Consider the following 20,002-nt stretch of genomic DNA (forward strand, 5'->3'; position numbering starts at 1 on the left):
ACTTAGAAAGTGCTCCACATATCTAGACTCTGCTGGAAAGGGTACGATCATGGCTCTCTGAATGAGAGAAATTGTATGGAGGTTATCACACAGGTGGAACGTCCTTGAAAGTTGAGCTGTAGGACTTGCGTCCCACCGTGCCAAATTATACTGGCGTTTTCCAAGAGTGTTCCTGTATAAAACCACCAGAATGTGGGTGCTGACTGGTGCTGCTGCTGCTGTGCAAAGCAGGGTGGGAGACTGGAGGAGTTGCACACACTATATTGAATAGTTTGACGCTAGAGAAGCTGTCTGAGGACCCAAATACCAGAGAAGAAGCCAAACCCTTCCTTCCCCACAACATCTTGGTAGTGTCTTCTACTCATGAAGTTTACTACTGGACCAGCTGGCAAAGAAGTTTCACCCAAAGGGCTTAGGTCTCTTTTCAGGACTGATAAAGGTGAATGAGTTTGGAGCCATGTGGCAAATATTAGTTTGTCTTGTTTTCTCCTTCTCAGCCTCCACAGGTTTTGGTTACACAGTAGCGGTTTTATGAAAGAATGGTGACAGGCGAAGGCATGTTCACCTGTCTAGTCACTATGTGAGCCTGCATCAGTCTGTTTACTTACCTCCTGGGACTTTATTCTACCATAGTTTACTTTAGCCCACCATTGGCTGCAAATGTTTTGAGGTGTTGGAACTTTTTTATCGAAGGACTTGGTATCTGCTCTGGCAAGTTTTCAGAGCTCTCTTTAGGTGTTATAGATAAACCACTTAATAGGCTAGACAACAAATGTTTTTGATTTATCCATCTTGAATTATTTCTTTAAAAATTAGCATATATGCTTATTTTGTTATTTCCTCGTATGCTGAAAAGGCAGTACACAATATTTTTCTTTTGTATTTTGACATTTTTAGCAATGTGTTGAGGGAAGTGTATTACTTTGCAAGGGTCTTTAATCTCTCTTCTGCAGTTATATGTAGGTCTTGGTCAGTTCAGCCTCCAGAATGTTGTAGTGGAAGATTATTTTGTAATGGCTGAGCCTGATGGCTCAGACCTCTAAACACAACCACTTGGGGAACTTGAATTAGGAAGATCTTAAATCCAAGGTCTGTCTGGCTACAGAGTGAATTCTAAGCCTGTCCAGGCAACTTAATAAGACTGTCTCAAAAATAAAATAAAATAAAATAAAATAAAATAAAATAAAACAAAATAAAATGAGGCTGGGGATATAGCTCAGTGATGAAATGCATAAATAAGGACTTGGGCACAATTCCCACTGCTATACCATGGAAAGGTTTTCTTTATATTTTTTTAAATTTTTTTCCTTTATTTATTTGTCTTTTAGAAACTCTTACATTTTCAGAAATGATCACAGTTCCCTGAGTCTATCCTCTGGAATTAACATCATAACTTCTATTTTGAGAACATTTCCTTTATTTTTGTTTTCTAAAGTGTCAGTATATCTATATGTATGTATGTGTATGTATACATATATACATATGCACACATACACACATACATACACACATATATGTATATAATTTTAATTTTGAGATACAATTGACTGTGTTGTCTATGTGGGGCTAGAATTTGTGGTCCTTAAGCCTGAGTCTTCTGAATAACTAGGATTCGAGGTGCTGTGCCACTGCATCTGACTTGAATGTACTTTAAAATGTTTTTACTTATTAAGGTATATTTCATATATGAGTATTTTGCCTGAATGTATGTATGTGTACTGTGTGCATGCAGATGCCAGTGGAAGACAGGAGGGCTTCAGATGCCTTGGAACTGGAATTACAGACCTTAAGGGGTTCTTATGTTGGGTATCTTGTCGTGCAGTGGTATGTATGTACATACAAATACGTGTTTGTCTTTTCTGCATGAAGGGATCATATTGTACGTATTCCACACTTAGTGTTTCCACCCAGTGTGTCTCAGGTCTCTTTTCCTGCTTCAGCAGTTTGAACTGAGCAATGCTTGCAGTGAGTGTGCTTGTGTGTTTCTTAGTGCATGTGCCCTTTTTCTAGAATAGCTTTCTAGAAGAATATCAGAGTGTATTTAAAATGTTGAGAGATGTGACCAAGTCACCTTTCCAGAGGTAACCACTCTGTGCACACAGCTACAGTTGTAGAAAGAAGACCCCCTGGTCTCTAGCTCTTGCTCATGGTGGATGCTGTGACTTTGATTTTTGTCAGGTGAATTAAGCATTATTTAAATTGGCTTTTCCCTACTTTTAGGAAGGTTGAATAACTAACCTTGTGTGTGAGATCATCTGTATTTTCTGGTTTGGACGTTTTGCTTATATTTTTATGTTAGTGATTTTTATTGATTTATTGGAGTTCTTTATATAACTCAAACAACCTATTATTTTGGTTTCTCCCAATCAAGTATTTGCTTGCTATTTGATTTCAGTATGGCATCTTCTATTTTATGGGTTTTACAATTTTTATACATTAAATAATTTTCCTTCATGGCTTCTGGAATTTGAACCTTGATTTTAGCAATCCCTTCCATTCTAGATTGTTAAATACTCTACTTCCCCCTCCCTCAATGCCTACACAATATTGTTCTTTAATTTTAAAGCAAATTTCATGTTCTGTCAGTCAAAGTACTTTTTAGTGATCTTCATTTATTCTGGCCTCCGCAGACACTGCATGCTTGCAGAACAGGCAGACATATGTGTGGGCAAAACACCCATACACATAAAATAAAAATGAGCAAATCTAAAATAATTTAAAATTTTACTCCACAGAAACTAGAATACACAGTTCTACTTGTGTTTACTCTCTAAACTCATCTTCCTTACTTGAACTTTAATTTTTCACTAAGTTTATAACACCAGTTTTGAATTCATACAGTTCATGCCCCAGCATTGTTATAGCAGCTTACATGTTGAATAGGTAACCTGGGATCGCCTAAGCTGTCATTACAGAAGGCTTACTCCTCATTCCTTCCCACTTCTCCAAGAACATCTCTCAGGGCTAGAACCACTTCTTCTTTGATCCTCTGCTTACTGGATTTTTATCTTAATTATTATATTACCTAATTTTAATAATTGAGTTTTATGTGTGCCAACATCTCACTATTCCATCATTTTACTGATAAGTAATTTAATACTACCAGTGTTAACACCTACTGTTAAGTGATATTTCGAGTGTTCTAGGGAATACATGCCTTTCTTGAACTAGTTCCTGGTTCTTTTTCCTAGACTTTACATATTCAGTTAGGATTGTGCTTGGCCTCATATAACAAATCTAAATACATTGGCTTAATTTTTGCCTTTGATAATAGGAAATCAACATATAGGCAGTCCATAGTTTATGACTGTTCTCCAAGGTCATTAAGGGCATAAGATCCTTTATATTTCTTTATCATCTTTCATAGTGGCTTTTCCCCTATGCTAGCAAGGTGGCGGTTGTGTCTCCAGACTTTTCCTTAAAGTCCTTACCCACAGATTTTTATGTTTTGATCTCATTGATATTAACTGAGCTACATATTTGGTCATCCTCTCTGCATTTGTATTGTTTACAGAATTTTGTTCCCTTTGGGTCTTATTTAAGTAAATATTTTGCATGAGTACAGTTAGAAATATCTTAATTAACTATGATGATCTTTTAGACTAGTGGGTTGGTATTTAAGATGTCTCTAATAACTACAGTCTTTTTTATTCATATAAAATTTTTGCTTAATGAGAGTAACTTTTCTTGGAAGATAAGGAATAAATATCTGGGGAATCAGATTACTCTGTTTTCAGGATGTTGCAGCCCTTACCTGTTTTCTTGTTTTAATTTTCTTCAACACTTAAGCTTTGCTCAAGCTGTAATGAGGTTTTCCTGTTAAGAACAGTAATGGTGTCTGTGCAAGAATGATTGATGAAATTACAGTGCAGCCATTACTAACAATTGCCTTGGTCTACAGCCCCAAGTAGACAAATCAAGAATTTTGAGGAAAATAATTGAGGAAAAGCTTTTAAAAATTATCTAATGGTGTGCAGATAGGGCTCCAGAATTAGGATACAAACTGCAAGGTGATTCTCAGTGAGTATGTTTTAGATATTTTGATTTTTAAAGCCAGTACTCAGAAACAGCTTTGAAACTCCTTTCAGAAGACAAAGCCTGCATGGGCTGCAGATATTGGGCATGCCTAGGAGCTGACCCTAGAGCTAGAGGGGAGCAAGACTAGTTAGCACTCTGCTCTTCTGCAGGATGGTAAAATCATTAGCTGCTAAGCTTTTTGTGTAAAGGTGACTTCGTATTTACTGTGAGGGATTATTAACAGACATTATTCTCTTATGCTGAAGCATGCACGTTACATGCTTGTTCACTAAGTCTCTAATCTTCTTTTCTTGTTTGTTGTGAATTGTACTTGGGTTCATTTCTCCTAAACTCTCACTACCATACTAGATGTTCATTTTAGTCAAGAACTATTTATTAACCTTTAAAAATGATTCCCTTCTCTGTATTGCCTGTTCAAGGATTATACTTAGTTTGATCTTAATAAGCACCAAATAAATAAAAGACTAGAAGACATTTTATATATTTATAGCTAATACTAGAAAAAAGACCCAAAGCAGTAGGCCATTTATTATGTCAAATATCTTAGAATTGAGAAACATTGCAAACCCTTAGAATAAAATTTTTGATTTTTTTTTTGCCATAGTATGTGCTAAAATAAGAAGTTTTACAGTGTTTACATATGTTTGGTTATTTCTTGATGTTATCTGACACTGCTTAGTTCTTAGACTTATTCCTCTAAACTTGAGAGACAAGGTAGATCTGGTTTTTTTTTTTTTTTTAATGGCTGGGAGAAACTGAGGAGAGCAAATGACATGAGACTTTAGTTGCAGTTCTGTCAGGACACCTTTTCATGTGACCTTTCGTTGAACTAGTAACAAAAGTCCTATGTAGTCTAGCATTAAAATATTTTATTGGATGGTAAGAGAATGAAAGAATCAACAAATCTAATCTCTCAAATGATTTCCATGTTTTTGGTGTATGTGTTAGTGTCATATAATGGGACATTGTAGATTGATAGGGAAATTCCCTGAGGAGACAGTCAACTTGAAAGCCAAGTATTTGTTAAGAGAACTCTCTCACCCTCCACTCTGATAGTTTATCTCCTTTGTGGAGTTTCACAGTGAATTTTACTTACTTAGTAATTATAATTTGTGCTGTTTTCAATGGTGAATTACTTTGGGGTAATAAAAACATTTGAAATGGAGATGATGAACAAGTGTGCCACATTGAATTTTATTTATTCCACGTTTTTTTTTATCCTGTATGCACCTCCTGTGGGAATTATGTAAAATTTTCCATGTATTTCCTCATGTGTCCATGTTATATTTGCCCATGAGTGTATACATTAAAATATTGTAATAGTAAGACCATGCTGTGCATATCACTCTGGCTTGTTCCCTTTCCCCCTTAGGGATAAGCATTGGGGAGGTTTAGAACAAATAGATATACTGTGTCTTTTAAAACCATGCATTATATTCCCTATTTTATAGTATCTCTGTGAAAAGATTTAAATATTTCCCTGTTAATAGAATCTCCCTCCAACTCTTTTTTCCTTTTTTATTCCTCCATTTCTTTTTTAGAAAAAATATTTCTTTTATTTTTTGAGAGTATAATTACATAATTCCCCCTTTCCCATTTCTCCTTTTTTTTTTTTTTCAAATTTGTAAAAATCAACCTTCTCTGCAAGGGTTTGATGTGGACAGTGATATACAGACAAAAATACAGTGTTCCCTGTGTATTCCAGCTTATCCACACAGCAGCGCATTAAGCAGCCTTTTGCTGTCCTATGGCTTGTATTTAGTGGGGAGTTAACACTGAACAAGTGTGCGTGCATGTGTGTATGTGGTACATGTTCCCGTGTTCATGGTGAGGGCCTGCACACTTGTTTGTTTACCCTCTTGGAGGCCAGAGGAAGACGTTTAGTATCATGCTTTATCACTATTCCACATTGTTTCTTTAAGACAGGGTCTCATGAACCCAGGGCTGGGCTGGCAGTCTTCCTGCCTTTAGTCCCTACAATTTGGGGTTACCACCCACCCAGTGTTTCCACAAGGGTAGTTGGAGCTCAACTTAGGTCCTTGTACTGTGCTCTAATCCACCAAGTGATCTCTCTAGCCCCTCAGATGACGTTATAAAAAATAAAACATGAGACATATTGTCGAAGACTTTATATATGAATCTTATCACACAGTCCTCCTCTCCTGGAGTTAAGAAATGTCATCTTTTGTATTTCTGTTTTAATCATTGACTGAGAGCCTTCCACAGGACAGTGAGACACGAACCTTTCCGGGCAAGGTGATTCCACTGAGCAAAGGGCAATTCTCAGAAGTGAGGAGCAACTCTAAGTCATTGACAACACAGTTATTTAAATCTTAAATAGTTTTAGTTAATGCATGAGTAGCCACTGCTTAAGATACGTAGTTAACAGTTTTGTTTGTTTGTCTTAGGGTTGGGGAAGTGTTTGAGATAAGGTCTCACTTTGTAGCTCTGGTTGGCCTGGAACTCACAGAGATCCATCTGCCTCTGCCTTGAGTGCTGGGATTAAAGCCATGCCCAGTTCTCTGGTTAGGGTGTTTTTGCTGTGATTGCTTTTATATCATATCTACCTCTGCATAACTTCGTCTATATCATTTTTGATTCATTTCAGAGTAAATGTACTCATTAGTATGTTCTTGCTAAATATTTAAGCATGAAATCATTAGAGCTCAAATTTTGTTTATTTGGTTCTTTTGAGTTAACATTTACATATAATCTGTATGTCTGCTGTCCACATTGCTGAGCTGTGACGTGCGCACTCACCTTTGCACCCCAGATTCCATCAGATGGAGACTGTCCCAATTACAGCATTATTTAGTATAACTATTTCCAGACAACAGTATCTTAGAAACTTAATTCATCTACACTACTTCTTCCTGCTAGGTAGTTGTCGGCATTTTCAGTTTGCCTCTGCTTTATTTAGTGCTAGGAGTGAACCTGGGGCCTTGAGTGTACGGGAAGCTCTGTGCCTCTCATCTGCTCCCAGCCCTTTACGTTATCAGGCTTTTGATATTGATACTATTTTGCAGTTCATATGTGGCAACATGTTAACCTGTTCTGTGACTCTTCTTGTATACCTGACTTTTAAATATTATTTTTCTATTGGAAGAGCTTCCTTTTTTGCATTTCTGCTAGCAAATATTGTTTGCTTTGCTTTCTAAAAATAATTTTCATTTCATTTTTAGTTTTCTAAAAATTTTAAAATTTAGATTTTTTTTAACATTTATTTTTAATTGTGTGAATATATGGGCGTGTTTGTGCAGTGGTTCATGTGCGAAGGTTAGAGGTCAACTTGAGATAATAGGTTCTGTCTTTTGCCATGTAAGTTTCAGGAACAGAAGTTGGGTCATTAGTCTTCGTGGCAAATGCCTACAGAGGCTGAGCCACCTCCCTGCCTGAGAATAGACTTCCTGATTGGTGCCTACTTTCAGTTAGAATCTTCTTTTGTTTTAAAACAACCTTTTTACCTAATCGTCATTAAACAGTGCAGAGTTCAGTCAGACTCTTGGAAGACATCTCTATTGTTTCCTGCCCTTCTGTCTGTTGAAAGTCATCTCTTTTTTTTTTCTTCTTTTTTTTCTTCTTCTTTTTTCTTTTTTTCGGAGCTGGAGACTGAACCCAGGGCCTTGCGCTTGCTAGGCAAGTGCTCTACTGCTGAGCTAAATCCCCAACCCCGAAAGTCATCTCTTAGTCTAGCAATAGTTGCTATTTTAAAACATCCAGCATTTAATTTAGCTGCTCAGAGATCTCTTTCTATTGTAGACGCTGTTAGTACTTTGGCTGTGATTCCCTCGTTTTTATTTTTGTTTTTAATTTGTTTTAAACAGAGCTTCATGTATCCAATTAGTTAGAAAATCTTGCTTTTTATCATCTCAAATATAACTTATTTTTGATGCTTTCTGGGTTTTCAGTGATGTGTATGATACACCTTTATGGTGGGTTGCATAGGTGCTAATAATCTTTTCCACATTTTCTAACCTCTGTGCTGTGATCAGGATATTTTCTGTTGACAAAAGTTTTTAGTTTGTGCAGTTTTCCTCACAGGACACACAAAAACATATAACACTGTAGAGAACTTTGTAGAGAAGAGCAAAGCTACAGGCACAGTAAGTTAGATCACGGGGCAATATAGAGACAGGCTTTGTTTGTTTTTAGATATACAAAAGAGTGTTATGACTATTTAGTACAAAGAAGAAAGGCAAGAAACAAAAGAAGATTCTTTTTAAATCAGTATGGTTGCAGCAAGTACTAGGGGATGGGATGAAAAACACAATCAGGTTTTCCTTTGACCCAGAACAGTGCAGTGCAGAGAGGCTCTGGTTTGTGAACATAAGTAGTCTTCAGATGTGGAATAATTCTGGTTTGCTAATGGGAAGTATGCAGTTTTATAAGTGTGTGTGTGTGTGTGTGTGTGTGTGTGTGTGTGTGCGCGCACATGTGCATGTGTGCATACATATGAGTTTTCTTTTCTTGGATCTGAGATAGCGCCTGGGCAGGTGCATGCATGTGACCAGTCAGGAACATAAAGCAATGTAGACAAAACGACACACGGCAGAGGGGAGAGGCGCTGCAGAGGGGAGAGGGGAACTTTAAAGAGTGAAGCCCAGAGTACTAAGAAAAGTATACATAGGTTTTGGGTGGCTTTGGAAAGAGAGAGAAAAAAAGAAAAGGAAAAGGCACAGCTGTATCACACAGTTCATTGTTGGTTTGTTTTTAAAATTAAACTTACAAATACGTTGAATGGAAAAATGTCTTGTTAAACTTATTTTACCTGCTTTCTTTTGTAGTTTTATATTAAAAGAGCACAACCATGTTTCGGAATAGTCTCAAGATGCTTCTTACTGGTGGGAAATCAAGTCGGAAAAATAGGTCAAGTGGTAAGTGACTACCCTATACTTACTGTGTGTGACAGTTCAGAAGTACAGGCCATCTTAAGGATCCCAACTAATGCTATCATACTTCAGATTTTTATTAAGCAGTTTATTAAAGTTAGAGGAAAAGAAGGTTTACATTTTTATAGACTGTCATATTCTTTATTAGAAGGCAGGAACACTTGAATATTTTCCTTTAATACAGTCTATTAAAGGAAAAATGTGAAGGAGAAGTACTTATTTCTGTTTTATGGGAGAATGTTTCTGGACATCTATTTATTAAAAACTCTAGACCTATGTTTATTTTTAAAATTCTCATAGGAATTTATTTTAGTTATAGATACTCTTAGTGGAAGAAACCATTAAAAATAGGAATCGTCCCATAGATTTATACAGAAAGATATAATTAAAGGCGCCATGGTGCACCATGTAATTCCAGTGTTCTGACGGCTGAAGCAGCAGGATCACGATTAAGGCGGGCTGGTCTTGACTACCTAGTGAGATCTAGCTCAGAGCTGGCTTCAGGGTAAGAGCCAGTCCCAAAGAATTGAGTACTCTTCTAAGTGCTACAGTTTATGATGGTTTTTGTTGTTGTAGATATATGTGTGTTTATTTTTATTTTTAAAGAATGGGAGAATAAATCATGTTTTTAGGTAAAAGAAAACTTTTGGGAGACAGTATTAAACAGAAATGCGTTAGATTTGTTGTTGGTAAAGGATGGTAGACTTTTGTATTTAGAATGTTTTCCTTGATTTCTCTTGAGCTTACTATAAGTTTACATTGGTAGTATATTCATTATCACTCATTTCAAATGCTGTAATTTACATTGTGACTTCTCGAACTTCAGATATTTACATTTTCTAATTTCCAAATATTTGTTGGTTTCTGGCTATTCTTATTTTGAGTGATATTTTGCACCAACTAAAGGAAAGCCTTTTCACTTTACTGGCATCAGTGATTGTGGCCACAGTTTCTTCAGCTCTCTTTGATAGACACTGGCTGTTCCTTTCAGTTAAACTAACGTGACCAGGGGCAAGCACAGGACCATGGGTCTTGGTCCCACAAGCTGTCTTCTGCTGTGGTGGATTCCTAGGGCGCCCTCAACTCTTTCTGATTTGTCTCTGTACTGGAGTTTCCTAGAACTTCTTCTCAGGTTTATTTGCTAGAACAGCTCATAGATAATTATTTAGATGTTCTCATAATCATGAATGTTACCTGAATATTTGTAGCAACTGAGTTAATGAGTAAACTGTTTTCTCTGACTTGCTCTTGATCCCACCTGTTTTTGAGAAGGGGTCTGTACTAGAGACCAGGGTCTTGCATGTGCTAGCCAAGCATTCTGCCGTTGAGACGACTGCTCTGTGTTGCTCCTCAGCCAGAGGCAGGCAACTGTCCCTGTCTCCCCTCACTAGGGTTGCACTACATTTGACTTGACACTAAAGCAGAGAAAGCCATCTGATCACAAGGTCTGTGCGCTCCATCTCCCTGTCATTCTAAAAAGACAAGACTTTGCCTGATCCCAGACATTTTTTTCTATTCTGGTTTGGTCCATATCTCAAAGTGAGATAGTGGTTTTTCCTAAAACTAGCAAGGGTTCCTTGTTAAAAAGCAAATTTTTAAAAAAGGTTAAATTAAGACATTTAAACTGGTCTAATTGGGCATTATTGTTACATGTCATTTACTTTAAAATGCAAGCGTAAGTGCAGTATGATGCCATATGCCGTTACCAGCACTCTGAGGCAGAGGCCGGGGGCTTTCTGTGAGGCAGAGGCCAGTTTGGTGTCCACCGTGAATTCCAGGACAGCTAGAGCTACAGAGTGGGCCCTGTCTCAAAAACAAATACAAATCCATGTATATATTGGATATACTATTTATAATTCTATATTAATTAATTTGAGAGTATACAATGAATATTTCTCATTTAAGAAGGGATTTAAGTATTAAGTTACACATCTGATTTTGTTTCTAATGGTCTATTTTTATACCACATTTTAAAACAGTGCTTTTACTAAGATATAATAGTAACTTTAATACTATAAAGTTTTCATTTGAATATATCAAATTTTTCAAAAAATATATAAACATTTTAAGCAAAAAAAGCGTCTTTCATGTGAATTGGCTCTGAATTTGCCATCATCTTGCTTCCGTTTCCTGAGTGCTGGGATTATAGATGCTGTGCCTCTGTGCATGGCTCATTTAAAATCAAAACAAAAAGAAACTTTGATTATAGGTTTGTGCTTCTACAGATTTGTGGTACTGTCCCATGGTCTCTTCATGCATAATCAAATATATACTCAGGCATATTCATTCTCATTCTCCCTCCCCTCTCCTTCTGTAAAGACAGAGTTCATACTTTCAGTCTTCCTGACACACTCTCCCAAGTGCTGTGATCATAGATGTGCAGTTCTATGACTGTTACTGTTTTATTTGTAGGAATTTTGGTTAAGTCTATATATAAGTCTATATATGTGCTCCATTTATGAACACAACAACAGAATGTTGATGTTGACACCAAGAAGTGAGTGAAATGCAGAAAGGAAAAGAAACTGTCTTAAAAATTTTTTTGGAAACGTATTTCACGATGTATACCTGTCTGGCAAGTTTCATGCATACCAATCATAGACTCCTTGTCTTCCAGGATTTCTAGAGTATATTTCTATAAATAGACATTTTTAGTTTCATGGTTTCTTTAAAGAAAAACAGAAACAAAAAAATGCATTCTTAAAAATAGGCCCTATACTTATTGTCTTGGTTAGGGTCTTATTGCTGTGAACAGACACCATGACCAACTTGAGTTTTATAAAGGACAACATTTAGTTGGAGCTGGCGTACAGGTTCAGAGGTTCAGTCCATTAGCATCAAGGCAGGAGTGTGTCAACATCGCAGCATCCAGGCAGGTATGGTGCAGGAGGAGCTGAAGTCTACATCTTCACCCAAAGGAAACCAGGAACAGACTGAGCATCCTCAGGCAGCTAGGAGGAGGGAGGGACTCTAAGGACACCCTCCCGCCTCCCCCCAACAGTGACACACTTCCTCCAACAAGGCCACACCTTAGTGCCATTCCCTGGATCAAGCATATGCAAACCATCACACTTACCCTCACTGTACTTCTATAGTCTCTTTTGGATTCGACTCCCTAAATACAATAGGATAACCTATTTTCCCACAGATTTAGAGTTCTTTGACCTGGAGTCATGTTTTTCTTTGATTTTTCTGCTGTCTTTCTTGCCATAAAAACATTCTGGTTCTGTGTGCATGCATCCATGAAGGCCAGGTCCTTTATCTCTTACTTGCCTTATTCACTTGAGGCTCAGTCTCTCGCTGGACCCGGAACTCACTGTCCTTGCTAGGCTGACTAGTCAGCAATCTCTGGGGATCTGGTCTAGAGAATAAGCCGGAGAACACTCACTCTCACAGCTCTGCACGCACTCTCCACACACATGTGCCCCCCAAACAACATGACACACCTCATATGCTCTGTGTGTGTGTGTGTGTGTGTGTGTGTGTGTGTGTGTGTGTGTGTGTAGAGAGAGAGAGAGAGAGAGAGAGAGAGAGAGAGAGAGAGAGAATGCAGATTTCTGTTTGTACATGGGGTCCCCATAGGAAAATGTAGATACTGAGAAGGAGTTAAAGCTAGCACATGAATATACAAGGTTGGAAGAAGTGTAAATTGGGTGATAAGACTAAGTAAGAGACTTGGACTGGGACAGTTAATCCAGTTAATCATGGAGAAGAAGGTATGAAGATAAAGGTTAGTTTAACAGAGTTTATACAGGCCTGCTTTAGCAGCAGCTCCCTATCTCCAGTGATAAGAATGTTGCTTTTATCTTGGCATATATAAGGTACCTTTCATACTGAAGTTTTATCTCCTTTACCGAAGGAAAATGAAAGTCAGAGTGCCCTTCCTGCATCTGCTGTTTTCAAAGTCCCTTTAACTCAAAATAATCTTTATGCCAAAGTAGCATTTTGGGCATGGTAATTCTGTGACTCAAACTTCTCATGAAAATGTAAGTTAATATAATCTGTAGGATATATCATTAGTGAAACAATAGTGGTTAAAATATTTAATAAATATAACACATTTTTCCTATGAAAGTTGTTTAACTGACTTCAAATGAATATATAGTGTTAAAATATCCTTTATGTCAAGATTTAAACTTGGAAAATACTTTTGTTCTCCTTGTCATACAACTGATTCAGATTCAGCAAATACTATTTGTTTGTTTATTGTGGTCTTTGGCATTCGTTTTAGGGGCACCTATATGCTACGTGACTATTGCCCCCCAAGCTGTATCCTTAACCCTTTTCCTACTTTTTATTTGTAGTCAGGGAATGCTTTTTTTTGTGCCTCAGACTGGCTTTGAACTTCCTCTGTAGCCCTGGCTAACCTTGTATTTAATCCTTCTGCCTCAGCCTCTCCCAAGTAATTCTAACTGTAGGCTTGACCTACTAGGCTCAGGTAGCATACATTTAAATACTTACTGTGAGTGGTGTTAAGTTCTTTAACCACAGTTGTATGCAAGTATTATATTAGATAGTTGTATTAGTTGTATTAGCTTGAAATGTGCACACAATTAAAAATTTTAGATGATTTCTCTACTTGCTTATTACAAATTTTAATTGGAGGAACCTCTAGTTTTGATTAGGAAAGACCATAGTAAACAACATTTATAGCTATTGTAAGGTTGCTTAGGGAGAAGTCAATGCCAGAAAAAGATTTCAGGAGAAATAGATTCCTCTTTCCAGCATTGTACCCTTAGTCCATCATAACATAATGCATCATAATGAATATCTCTCATTTGATGCTAATTTTCTGAGTATTCTAGTTTTTTGCTATTTCATATATATACATATACATACATATACACATACACATATTAAGTCACTTTGAACTAGATTAGCAGCTCTCAATACATTGGATATAATAGATCAGGTATGGTAATAATATGAACATACATAGATGCAGAAACCCTCTAAGCAAGTTCAACATGTCTTCATGATAAAAGCCCAGAAGAAACATGTCAATATAATAAAGGCTGTGCATGTGCGCGTGCGCGTGCGCGCGCACACACACACAACACACACACACACACACACACACACAGGTGCACACATACACACCAGCCAATTATACTGAATATATTTCCCTAGAGCCAGAATTAAGAATAGGATGTCTATCCTTTTTACTCTTATTCAGTCTATTTCTTTTTTTTTTTCTTTTCTTTTTTTTCGGAGCTGGGGACCGAACCCAGGGCCTTGCTCTTGCTAGGCAAGCGCTCTACCACTGAGCTAAATCCCCAACCCCCAGCCTGTTTCTTAAATGCATTGCCAGAGCAATAAAGCAAGAAAAAGAAATAAAAGCAAATATGAACGGAATGTTGTGGCTGACTCTTATAATCCCTACACTTGAAAGAATAAGGCAGGAGGATTGCTATGAGTTTAAGGCTACATAGTGAATTCCAGGATAGCCTGGATTTTACAGCAAGACTGTCAAACAAATCAAATAACCCCCTCAAAAAAAGGATGCAAGTAAAAAATGAAGAACTAGAAATGTGTCTATTTGTATGTGATAGAATCCTTTATTTAGAAGGTCCTGAAGACACTACCTAAGACCTCTTAAATCTGATACACACTTCTAGCAAAATAGCCAGTTGAAAAATAAACATAAAAACATTAACTTATTATATACCATTATTGAACATACTAAGAAAATGGAAGAAATCTGATTTATGACAGCTTCAAAAATGAAATAATCTAGGAATTAACCTAATCAAGGAAATGAAAAATCTCTATAATGAAAACTTGAACATCAGCAGAAGAAATGGAAGACAAACCTAGAATAGGAAAATGCATCTCATGTTTATTGATGACATAGAATGAAGGACCCAGGAAAACAGATAAACCACATAGCTATAACCAACTTATTTTGACAAAGATGCCAAAAGTATACTGGAGAAGAAGTAGACTCTTACGTCATCGGTAATGAGCATACTGAATATTTGCATATAGAATCTCTCACTTGTATAAAAATAAATTCAAAGATATATCACAGATCTTAAACTCTGAAACCACCAGCAGAAGACATATAGAAAACACTTCTAGGGCTGGAGAGATGGCTCAGTGGTTAAGAGCACTGACTGCTCTCCCAGAGGTCCTGAGTTCAATTCCCAGCAACCACATGGTGGCTCACAACCATCTGTAATGGGATCTGATGCCCTCTTCTGGTGTGTCTTAAGACACCTACAGTATACTTATATATAATAAATAAATAAATCTTTAAAAAACAAAGAAAAGAAAACACTTCTAAATAGAGACATATCTAGGACTTCTTAAGAATGAGCTCTTTAGCCTGGGAAATAATACCAAGGACTGATGAAATTGAAAAGCTTCTGCACACCAAATGAACAGTGCATTAAATGAAGATACAGCCTAAAGAACAAAGAAAAAACTTTGGCATCTAATGGGGAATTAATATCTAGACTGTATAAGGAATTGAAAAAAATTGCCTCCCTTCCAATTATTCAGTCAGTAAATGGGCAAATGAATTAATTGTTCAGACAATTTTGACGAGTAAAATAGCCAAAATATCCAAAAGAAAAAATGTTTACTGTCTATGACTATAAGATACCCAGTACTGAATATGAACTGGTGGTTGCCCATGTTTGTAACCTCAGCACTCAGGAGGTAGAGGCAGAAAGATCAGAGTTCAAGGTCACCTTTGGCCATATAAAGACTTAGAAACCAGCCTGGGCTACCTGATACCCTGTCTAGCTCCAAACAAAACCCCATTATGAGACCCCATCAAACCCCAGGCAGAATTACTGTAATAGAAACTAATAACCACAACTGCTGATGAGATATAGGGGAAAGAACCTACTTGACTAATGGGAATATAAAAAGCTAAAAACAGAAGTATCATAGGATCTAGTTATCTCCGATACACCACCTTTCCCTCTCCCTATCTCTACCTCTTCCTGTCTCTCCCTCCTTCTTCCCTCCTTCCCTCACTCCCTCCCTTACATGAAGACACTGGAATAGAAGTGTATAGGCTTACATTGTGGGTGTGTTTGTGTGTATGAATATTATTTAGCCATAATAAGATTATGTTATTTGCTAGAAAGTGGGTGGAAATTGAGATCATTACAGTTAAGAGCACTTGTACTCGTAGTTTCTGGGTTCAGTTCTCAGCAGCCGCATGGCTACTCATAACCACCTGTATGTAACTCCAGTTCCAGGAGATCTGATGCCTTTTTCTGGTTTCTATGGGCACCCTTTTTGTACTCCTTCTGCATTTAGGAGGCAGTCAGGAGGTCAGGGCACTCCTCATTAAAAACCCATGATTCAGGGCCAACTCAGGCCTATTAACACCTACCTGGTCCCATCTCCCCCACCCACCCTCAATAGGTAAGCTGACCCACAGAGGTGGTGAAGAACCAACTTGCCTTCATCTTAGACTTAAAAGCCACTTAATATAAAGACAGACTAAGTTCGTCCCTGTTTATAATTAAATCTCTATTTCTCAAGGATTAGGTTATGCCTTACTTGCAAATGGTTCTGTAGCAATCATGTCTTTTGTTCAAAAAGTTGTTTATAATATGACCACCTATGATTACCTATTTTGCCTGCCAAATCCCCTATTGAAACCCCCCTGCTCCCAAGCTGTAAGAGCATTGTCTTCCTCACATTCAATGCTGACCTTCTGGACCCTGACTTAGGGGGAGGCAGCCCGTGTACAAGAATAAAAAGAGTGCTTTAATTAATTGCTTACCTTAATTAATTTGGCTGTGATGATTTGGGTTGGTGCTCTTTCTCCCCCATCTTTGGGATTAACAGCTTCCCATATGCCAGAAAGTGTTCTGTATCTGCAAATTTTCTATTTATTTTTTGTTTTGAAACAAGGCCTAATTAATAATCCAGGCTGACCTTGAACTCATTCTATAGATCCAGGCTGGCCTTTTTCTGTACCCCGAATAGTTGGAATTGAGGCATTGTCTACCATTAGGCCTGGCTTGCAAATTGAACTGGAAGTCTGTAGGAGTTAGGGCCCCGTGTAGAAGAATCAATATTTACTCTTAACAGGAGACTATGTTGTCCTCGTGGTCTTGCAAGGTCTTAACCCAGGTAAGTAAATGGGAAGTAAAAGAAGATTTTAATATCCAGCTCAGTTCCCAGTTTATTTATTCTTGTACTAATTGGAATAGTCAGAATTGACAAAATAGTACAACTTAAGACATCAGAGACATTATGATAAGAGATACATACTTCCCTCAGCAGCCAGAGAGATTCCATATCCTTTAGGGGTCTTCCCTGAGGTAGATCTGGATCCTTGACTTCCCTACAGAAGTGAGTTTCAGGATGATCCAGTTTAAAGTGGAATGGGAGTTTCTTAGGAAGACAGTTTAGCCTAGACTTAAATGTGGGATTGATGGGCCTTCAGGGAAAGACTAAGGAGCACTGCTGAGTGTAAACTTCTCAATGGGATTGGCCTTGCATCCTGGCAGGAGTCATATTTACTATTTTGGTGGCTCTTGACATACATTTAAAACAGTAGTTCTCAACTCCTTTGGAGTCAACTGTCCTTTCATAGCAGACATCTAAGACCTTTGGAAAACACAGATATTTACATTATGGTTCATAACAGTAGCAAAATTACAGTTAAGAAGTAGCAATGAAATAATGTTATGGTTGGGGGTCACATCACAAGGAATGTATGAAAGGGTTGCAGCATTGAGAACCATGGGTCTAAAGGTTTGCAAAAGAATCTGTTTATCCTCTTTTCTTTCTTTTTTAATAAGTGAGATTGTTGGTGGCTCCAGAGGAGGTGTGGTGGGTGGGATTACAACCTGAGAAGATAAAACCCTGGACTCTAGGGTTACCTAAGAGGATTGAATGGAATTTCTTGTGAGAGTCCTAGAAAATTGCAGGATTATAGCTGGGAAAGGAGAAAGGCCATATATACTTAGGCCTACGCATGATTCATGGCTATTTTATCATCCTCTTTTGAAACTGTCTCTGTATAATAATAAATAAAATAAAATAATAATAAATAAATAAAAATACAAATAAATAAAAAATAAAAGAAATATTGTCTCTGTGTTAACAACCTTTACAGTAAATAATAATTGTGTTGGAATTCTTGATTCTCAGGTAAAGAAAGGCTTCAACCCAGACTCTGGGGTCAGGAGCTCTCTATCTTGCCATATCCTCATAATCTTCCTTGCCTTTGTGTTCATAAACTTCCAGGAGTAGGAAAATAGCAGATAGATTCATTCTGAAACTCAGTTGGATCATCAAAGACTGAGTTACTCTCCTTTCTACTTGGTTATTTTCAGGATATTGGTTGTTATTTTTAGATTATTCTTATGAAGCAGCCTTACCTTCAACTTTGACATCCTGCACATAGCACTGTTCAAAAGCTGTCCTTTTCTTTTTTTTTTTTAACAATTTTTTTAAAGATTTTATTTATTGGAGTTGGGGATTTAGCTCAGTGGTAGAGCGCTTGCCTAGGAAGCGCAAGGCCCTGGGTTCAGTCCCCAGCTCCGAAAAAAAGAACCAAAAAAAAAAAAAAAAAAAAAAAGATTTTATTTATTTACTTTGTATAGGAGTACACTGTCGCTGTCTTCAGACACACCAGAAGAGGGCATCGGATCCCATTACAGATGGTTGTGAGCCACCATCTTTGTGGTGGCTGGGATTTGTGGTTGCTGGGATTTGACTTAAGGACCTCTGGAAGAGCAGTCGGTGCTCTTAACCACTGAGCCATCTCTCCAGCTCCCAAGCTGTCCTTTTCTTAGGCAACTCTTTTTAGGATTAAATAAAACTGTCCTGAAAGCCACCCATTCCTCCCCCATTCACCTCAATCCTATTAATGAATTGTGTCCAGTAATCTTTATTCAACCAGTTAATGGAATTGCAAATGTTACTAAGATTCTTTTGCTAATCAAGAATTCCACCCCAAGGTTGAGGAGAATTGAAGCTTTCCTGGGAGGAGCTACCTAGAATAAAGCCAGGTTCATGTTAGCATTAAAGAAGGTCATTATGAAGTCTGCCACTTTGTTTGCTAGTCTTCTTATGGGTTTATTTATATATTTTAGCTTTTTCTTTTCTTTTTTTTTTTCTACACAGAAGCCTAACACAAGGTCTAGTGAGGGACTCTGGGCTTTAAAGTTAAAACATTTAAATATGTTTATGCAACTTCTATGAGGTTGCCAAATGTCCATACTAAACCATGGAAAATGTGACAATTAAAGATAAAAATAGGGGGACTGGAGAGATGGCTCAGTGGTTAAGAGCACTGGCGACTCTGGAGGATCAGGGTTCAGGTCTCATCAGTCATACTCAAGGGGATCTGATGCCCTCTTCTGGCCTCTGTGGGCATCCCCAGTCACATGCACATTAAGTACATGCAGACATACATAACTGTGAAAATGAAAAGGATTAAAATAGCATTTAAAATCAGCCAAAACCAAACAAGAACAACAAAACACTTGAAACAAGAAGTAAAGTACAAAACCAAATTTGCACAGAGATAAGAAAGATGGGAAGAATTTGGTAATTTTAATTTGATATAAAGATTTCATACACATAGAGGTGTTGAGAAAATGAGCCTCTGGATATTTCACCCTTGAAGATCCTCACAGTTATTCTCTTATTTCTAGGGGCTAATTTTTTCAAATTAAAATATTAGTAACAGTTTTCTGGTTATTTTTCTTTGGCCGTTTTCACATCCTCTTCCCCTGTAGAGAAAGCGATTGGCTAGGCATATTCACCGGAAGAGAAAGAAAGAATACTAAAGGGGCGGGGCTAGCACAACCGAAAAATTCCAACATAATATCTGACTGTATTGTTTTGCTCCAAAAATTTACTATATGCCTTATTCTGTTGCGTGGTACTATTCATATGTAGCCGGTCCAGTCATTTTCTCAGGGTTTTGTGTTCTCTTAGGTCTTCTCTTGAAAGTGGATGGCCAGGTGCTTAGTAGATCAGATTTTTTTTTTTAACTTCCAATAGAGCTATGCTCTAGAGTAAGAAGATACTATTGGACACTAAAACGTGTCTTCTCTCCCTCCCCTCCTCCTTGTGTCATCTCTGTATTT

General features: G+C 37.5%; 1 protein-coding gene across 7 annotated transcripts in view; it reads left to right on the plus strand.

The window, feature by feature from the left end:
* Tanc2 (tetratricopeptide repeat, ankyrin repeat and coiled-coil containing 2) overlaps positions 1–20,002 on the plus strand; it is a 319,000-nt gene that overhangs the window by 21,371 nt on the left and 277,627 nt on the right. For all 7 annotated transcript variants that reach the window (NM_001440252.1, XM_087572417.1, XM_087572418.1 and 4 more), the window contains 1 exon segment: positions 8,823–8,912. In NM_001440252.1, the coding sequence (NP_001427181.1) occupies positions 8,846–8,912 (67 nt within the window). In that variant the 5' untranslated portion in view covers positions 8,823–8,845.

The sequence above is a fragment of the Rattus norvegicus genome, chromosome 10 (assembly GCF_021556685.1).
Source record: "Rattus norvegicus strain SHRSP/BbbUtx chromosome 10, alternate assembly SHRSP_T2T, whole genome shotgun sequence".
In the NCBI taxonomy this organism is placed as follows: Eukaryota; Metazoa; Chordata; class Mammalia; order Rodentia; family Muridae; genus Rattus; species Rattus norvegicus.